Source organism: Rutidosis leptorrhynchoides, chromosome 1, assembly GCF_046630445.1.
Source record: "Rutidosis leptorrhynchoides isolate AG116_Rl617_1_P2 chromosome 1, CSIRO_AGI_Rlap_v1, whole genome shotgun sequence".
In the NCBI taxonomy this organism is placed as follows: Eukaryota; Viridiplantae; Streptophyta; class Magnoliopsida; order Asterales; family Asteraceae; genus Rutidosis; species Rutidosis leptorrhynchoides.
In genome coordinates, this window is record NC_092333.1 from 211,507,213 (window position 1) to 211,515,300 (window position 8,088).

The 8,088-nt window shown below is 33.1% G+C and overlaps 1 protein-coding gene across 1 annotated transcript; it reads left to right on the forward strand.

Annotated features, from left to right (window-relative positions):
* The first annotated feature begins 4,113 nt into the window (after positions 1-4,113).
* On the forward strand, positions 4,114-4,962 carry LOC139868137 (ethylene-responsive transcription factor ERN1-like). The gene has a single exon (XM_071856471.1). The coding sequence runs from the start codon at positions 4,114-4,116 to the stop codon at positions 4,960-4,962; it is 849 nt and encodes a 282-aa protein (XP_071712572.1).
* Positions 4,963-8,088: the final 3,126 nt, after the last annotated feature.

Genomic DNA, 8,088 nt, shown 5'->3' on the forward strand with positions numbered 1-8,088 from the left:
AATTTTACATAAATGGACAGTTTACCCATTCATGGTGGTTATCTATTTATGTTTGACCCAATTTGAACCCCTTGACCTTTTTTTTTTTTTTTAACATAAATGGATAATTTACTCATTCATGGTGGTATGTTTGACCCAATTTGACATTCTTGACCCAATTTGACATTACTGACCTGTTTTTTTCCTTTTTTTAATTATTTTTTTTTATTTTTACTTTTTTTTGTAATACAAAGGTATAAATGACATCCATTTAACATAAAATGGACAGTTAACCCTAATAATAGAACCATTAAACATAAATCAACAGAAATGGTCAGTTTGACATCCATTCAACAGAAATGGTCAGTTTGACCTACAATAGTACCATTAAACATAAATCAACAGCATCCATCAAACCCTAACAATAAATAAGTTCAAAAAACTTAAATCAAAAACATCCATAATTTTGCATAACTTGATATTCTAGGTTCAAAAAACATAAGATAAAACACTAATTAAAAACATCAATAATTAAACTTCAGTCTTCTTATTGCCACCAGTTTTACCAGGTTATTTAGCTTGTCTTTTTGGTCCACTGCTATTACCAACACTACCTTCATTTGTACAGCCTCTTTGATTATGACCTAATCGACCACATTTTCCACAACGAGTTGTTTTCCCTTGCCTGGACAACTTACCACCTGAGTTCATGGTTGCAGCTTTATCCATACCCTTTCTCCTGTTCTTTTTTGGTCTTCCAGCAGTTGCCACAATCAAAGGTGGAAGAAATTTACTAGTAACATTTGATTTACACCACAGTTCCATTGAATTCAAAGGACTGATTTTGAAACTGTAAGTGTTCCTCCATGTTTCTAACCAATGAACACGATGAACCCAACTTTCAAGGTGACCTACACGTGTACCAAATGCACCCATGTAGTACAACACCATTCCAACCTTTTGTCTTCATGTTTTCATGTATGTGCCTCAAACAATATCTATGCTCAGCACATGGAAACAACCTTTCAATGGCTGGCATTAGACCCTGTAAAAAATTCAATTTATTTAAATTCAATAAATACATATTAGAGTTTAAAAAATAAAAAACTGAAACAATTATTTATATAAATAATACCTTTTGTCTATCACTAATGAATGTGAAGTTTGATCTTTCAGTTAGATCCAAATCCTCTCCTAGATTACTTAAGAACCATAACCAAGAATTGTATGTTTCTTTCTCAACAATAGCATAAGCCAAAGGATAAATACCATTGTTTGAGTCAACTCCAACTGCAGTTAATAGTTGACCTGTTGCTGGCTCTTTCATAAATGCCCCATCCAAACCAAGCAAATCCCTATCTAAAGCATTGAACCCTGCTTTCAAAGGTCCTAAACAAATATATACCCTCTTAAAGATCATAGCTGTACCATCTGCTTCACAAGTTTCTGTTGCAACTTTAACAGTAGTACCTGGATGAACTCTTTTCAGTTCAACTAAATAATCCCTTAAATGATTATATTGTTCTGCATAATCTCCTTCAACAATTTTTTTTGCCTTCTGTAATGCTCTGTATGCCTTCATCATGTGTACATTAATTCCATATTGTTTTTCAGCCTGAACCTTTATAGCCTTTGCAGGTAATCTTGGATTTGAGGGTAGTTGTGCAACAACCTGTGTTGCAAGAAAATTATATGTGCAGTGCTTAACATCTCTAGAATAAGAACACAAGTGTTTATCCTTCAATGTTACAACTTGCCAAGTCTCTGAACCACTTTTCTTTGAAATATGAACTACCCACTTGCATTCCACTTTGTTAAGCTCTTTGTTTCTCCAACTTTTCTTTCCTTCGGATGCTGTTTTGTCATCCTCAACTACACTCTTGCCCTTATCATTAGTAGAACCAACAACCTGATTACCTTTTTCAGCCACTATCACAACATCTGATATTAACCCTTTACAAACTGCTCTAACCCTTCTCTCATCATTGTATTTAAACACAATATCCCTTTGGGTTTCAATAGCATGCAACTTGATGCATTCCATAGCTTCTTTTTTTGTCCCAAATTCTTGTCCCAAATACAAATTAGTCTTTGACAAATCACACAACTGGTTTTCTTGGATCTTTAATTCCTTTAACTTCTTCTTTCTGTCACCTTCAATGTCATCTGCATACTCATGATCACTATCAAAATCATCATGATTCAAAGTTTCTATAACAACCATCTGCTGCTCATTATCACTTACTTCAACAACTTTAGAAGAATTTCCCATGAATTCACTATCTTTGTCGATGCTACAATGGAAGTCATTCATATCAACATCAAAGTCTAGTAGGTGATTATCTTCATGAACATAAAAGTCACTATCATCATCCTCACTTTGTTCATTACTTATTTCATTCTCAACATAATTGTCACTCTTATCCTCCTCAACTATTACCAATCTATTATCCTGATCATGATTGAAATACGTGGACTGTTGTTCTTCATTTACAATAAACACACTAATTTCCTTATTCAATCCAACATGTTGCTTTAAATTGTTAACATCAATCTCACTCTCTAATGGCTCTAATCCAAAATCCAAATTAGAATCAGGAACACAAAAATGGTAAGACATCCTAGAATTGCAATCATAACCAAGATCCAACACCATTTTTCTTATCTCATTAACACTAAAGGTATCACCTACAACCAAGTCAAAATAATTTACCTTTCCATTAACATAATCCCTACGTGGAGGATGAGTAAAATTGCCACCATGATGTAGTTTGATTGTAAACAATCCGGGATATACATCTACATGTACATAAGAAAATGAAAAAATTGATCTTAATGAATGAAACAGTAAAATCAGTTTCATAAAAAAAAAAAAAAAAAAAAAAAAAAGAAGTTTAATAAACCATAATCTTACCATATATGTTGTTGACATCGAATGAGGATAACTGGTCACGCATTTGATACAAATTGGAATCCATCAGGTTGATTATTAGGGTTTGTGTTGGAAGCAGAATATTATGAACCGTAGTTTGATATTTTTGAAGGCTAATATACAGATTATAATGACATCCGCTGATTGGAATGCCTGTAATGTGTAACAAAAAATAGGAATGGACCAAAATGCCCTCATATGCATGGCACATGACAGATTTGATCTGTTAAAAAGGGACGGCAGTTTGCATCAGGTATTATCCATGATACAGCCACATACTTCAGGTACCATTCAAGCAAAAAAAAAAACCATAGGTGCTGTGACGAAAAGTTCAACAAACCACAGGTACCATCGACGTAATTTTTTCTTGTTTTTACCTTCTGTTTTTATGTCAACAGTTTTACCATTTATTTTGTTGGAATATACCCCTTTACAAAATCCAAATTATATGCATCATTAAGACAAAGGTATGTCTAATTACACGATATCGATATCCAACCTTTAAAGGGGTTTATATCTTTTATTGTTAATTGCGTTTTTAATGGAAAACTAGACTTTTTTTATACCGATCATTAAGTTTTAACATTTGGGACGCTTTTATAGAAAAACTTGAATAAATCTTGTTAGAAGGTATCTTCAAGTTCATCAAATGATCAAACTACATTTAGTTCCATATAAACCTGATCAACAATTTTGGATTTTGAAACACGAGGAAACTACGTTTTTATAGCAAAGTAACACACCCAACTCACAACCTCTTGACTAGAGGGATTATCTTGATGTCACCAAGTCAAATAGTCCTTTGGTAACACGACCATATTACTATATTAGAAACAAACATTTTTTGAACCTAAGAATAATTGAAATTAACTGATTATGCTAACATAACGCACACAAAATGCTAACAAGTACATGTTAAATCTTTAAGTTGTCTTAGAAAGTTTGATCATCATATAATAATATAAGTAGACATGTACCAATCATACATTATGTTAATGACATGGTACCCACTCATATAATTCATAAACGTAGTAACATCAGTCAACCACTCCAAAAAACAATTCAAACCTTCATAAGGTTCCAAATACAATAAAACAAACTTAAATCCCCTATTTAAACTCCCTGTATTTCCCTCACATTAAGTCAAACCTTCCCAAATAAACTTTCTTAATTACACAAACCCAAAAATAAAGAAGGAAAAAATGGAGCTGAACTTTCAAAATGATAATGTTTTTTCTCCTCCGTCGTCCTCATTGTCAAGAAAAGCCCTATATACCAAAACAAACGGTCGAAATTCAAATAGAAGCAAATTTGTTGGAGTTAGGCAACGCCCGTCGGGTAAATGGGTGGCAGAAATCAAAAAATCTAGTCAAAAGATAAGGATGTGGCTCGGGACATTTGACACTGCAGAGGAAGCTGCTAGGGCCTATGATGAGGCCGCCTACTTACTCCGCGGAGCCAATGCCCGAACCAATTTTATACATCATGTACCCATCAATTCTGCACTTTCTCTCAAGATAAGAAACTTACTTAACCACAAAAAATGTATTATTAGACAAAATTCCATCACCAAAACCAGCAACAACACCATCAACACTCAAACACGCTCCACGGACGTCCCCAAATGTGCATCAGTGGATTGTACGGTACAAGACAACAATGCAAAGATTGAAACTTTTTCATCTGGGCATCAAGGATTTGAGGTGTTTACTGATGGTTATAAGCCAGATTTGACTAATTGTATTGGAAATGTTCAGATTGGTGTTACAAGTGGTGGTTCTTGTTTTGAGCTACAGTCTGCGCCTTTGCCAATGAATATTGGGGCTGAATTTGATGGTTTTGACTTGGGAACAATTACAAAAAAAGGTGATCATGATGATGCAAGCACAAATGATTTTGAAAGGATGAAAGTAGAAAGACAAATATCTGCATCATTATATGCCATGAATGGAGTGAATGAATATTGGGAGAATATTCTTCATGGTTGTAGTGATAGTACATCTTATTGGGATCTGCCAATGTTGTCACAGATGTTCGGCCCAATTACTTAGAATTCCTTAAAAAAAATTACTTAGAATTGTATACAGTCACTTTATGTTTTTTGTTAATTTTATGTTTTTTGATAATTGAATTATAATTCAAAGGTGTATTATTCACCTGGTTACGGGTCTCGTCGCTCGGGCTCGCCAGACAAGGGTTTTACTCGTTAGTGGGTACTCATGTAGTTGCCGTTAAAGAGATTTTCTCTGCGAAAAAAAAAGAAAAAAAAATACTTAGAAAGAATTATTGAAATGAGTACAAGTATGTTTTCTAAATATGTATGTTAAATTGGTATTACCCAAAATCTGATTTTTGATCAATGCGGTTATTTGGTTTCTTAAAGTTTCACATTTGTGGCATCTGATATAAACTTAAGTGAAACCCAAACATGAATATTACTCTGTTTTATTATTCTTGTTTTGTCTCAAATTATTGACTGTTTGAGATATTAATATATATGAGAGCTTAGTCTATTAAATGTAGGATAGCAGTAGCATAACAAAACAAAAACAAAAAAAGGATTACGTATCAGTTTCAAGTTTTTTAAAGTGGCTGAGTTGTAGCTAGAAGATCAGCTTTTGATGGCCAATCAATTGCGTTTATACTAAGGTGAGGATGCTGAATTCTCTCTCCGTACAACCCCAACAACAAACACAAAACACTCAAAACTCAACTTCCATTTACCCTTCCATTCCTAACAATGTTCACCAAAATCCACTTCCAAACCAAGTTCCACAATCACCATCTTTAACACATTCATATGCCGATGCCGTCATGGGTAACAGTCCAAATTGTCAACGTACCAACGGTGTTCAATCTCCGGGCAAGCAAGCCAATATTGGGGCAAATAACGTGAAGGAATCAGATGGTCAACGACAACGTAAGAAGATCACGACTGTTTTCGTGGGAAATATCTCTAGGGCTACAACTCCCATGGTGATTAGCAATGCTTTTAGGAGATTCGGATGGATTCAAAATATTGCGTGGAGGAACGGGCGTAATTATGCCTTCATAAAGTTTGCTAATTTTGAACAAGCATCGGATGCTATTACTTATATGAATGGGAGGTTTCTCTTGGGGAAAAGGTTAAGAATGGGATTCGCTAAGTTTGATAAAGAGGCAGGCCCGGTTAATAATGCTAGAAGATACAATCATCAACAAGAGCAAGCGGAGAGAAATAACTATATGTTTTCGAATAAACGGAATGATAACCACTAAAGGAAGGAGGTTAACAACCACATTCAACTTCAATTGAATGAGGACAACAGCGATGGCATGGAGAGAACTGTTTTGATCATTGACAAAGAAGAAATATCCAAAGTTAAACTTGCGGAGTGGATCATTGGTCGCAAGGTGGAGATCGATAAGTGTTCTTCCTGGGGAAAATATGGTGTAATGATAAGATGTTGCCAGTGTTGGAAATATGTTCTCGGGTTGGCTACGGTTCGACCGTGGTTTGACCGTGGTACATATATTCTGAAGATATGCCCATGACATTAAATAATAAAAGTCTATTTATCCTATTCGGTCACACACAAAGACCAATCGTAAATTGTTTGATATACCTTCTAATCGGAAATTAATTTATTAATCATTAGTTAATGGTTTAATAAATTAAGTAAGTTTTTTCTATGTGTATACATATACTTACAAATCTAAATATGTAGAGATTTGATTTGATTTTGCAAATCATATTTTATATAAGATATAAGATTTGATTTGATTTATAAAATATGATTTGATTTTGTAAATCTTATTTTATATAAAGATTTGATTTTGCAAATCTTTCCATATTTTTATTTATTACATTTGTACTAGATGTATTAATTGTATCAATTATGTAATATATAATACCAAGCCTTGGTATTGGAAAAGTTATGAAAAAGATACAAAAACACACATACAAAAATGCTATTTTTCTTTATTATTTTCAAGTAACCAAAAATACTTGGAATCTATAATTGGGTTCGGTTTTTGGTGAAAATAACGAAGAAGAAAATATCCGTTAAGTAGAAGGTATAGATTGAAGCAAGGTTGGAACTTTGGGTGTCTACCGTTTAGAGGAACTCTTCTTTGAGTTTTCAAATTCGATCTTCAAAAGGCTACAAAGGTTGTATTCTAATCTTCTCTTGTTCGATTTCGTTAATTTGTTTTGTTTGCCAAAGTTTTGTACAATGATCCGTGGAAGAGTATGATTTTGTAAAGTTTTAAAAATGCTTCCGCTCACTTTGAATTTGTATCATACTCCAACAGTGGTATCCGAGCCATCTTGTACAAGTTTTAGCAAACTTTTCTCATGATATTTAATTTTGATGGATGCGTTGTGCATGATTCTTGGAGATGATCATGCATAACAAACATTCAAAACAAGTATCATGATTTATGTTTTATGTTTCCTAAATACTAATTTGAATCTTGGATTTTGGCAAAATGTAAAATGGGTTAAACTCATTTTTTTCATTTAAGAATTTTTTTTTCCAGCTTGGACAGTCCGTCTTTGATGGACTGTTTCGGAGCATTAAAGTCAATATTATTGTATGAGACCAATTGCATTTGAAAGCTAACTGAAAGAACTTAAATTTGAAAAAAAAATCATCGAAAACGGACTAGAAATGAGTAAGATATGACCATCTGAAGTTGCATGTATGAATCTGCCAAAATCCGAAAATTTTATAAGGTAACTTGAATGTTGACTAAAAGTGATTCAAAGTTTAGAAAAATAAAGTACATAAATTATATTCATGTTTTACATGAAATGAGAAAATTAAAATTGTTAATTTTAAACTTTATGCTTTGTTAAAGTGGATAAATCTCCAACATGTTTTAATTCACTTAATATGTTTGTTTAGATGGTTTTGGCATGAAAACCATACTTACAAAATATGAAGTGGGTTTTCATACATAAGTTATGTAAACAAGGATTGATATTTGCTATGTGACATTAAGTGTTGTTTAAATCAATTCTTATCGAAACATGTTTCATAAAATGGATGTTTGACACTCCATTTGTAATGTATATGATTGTTGTATGAAATCGGTAGTATTTGCCTCTATAAGACCCTTGTGTGAATGTTTGGTTGTGTGATTTAATTTATTATTTATTCGGGATGAATGTAATAATTTATTAAACGACTTGC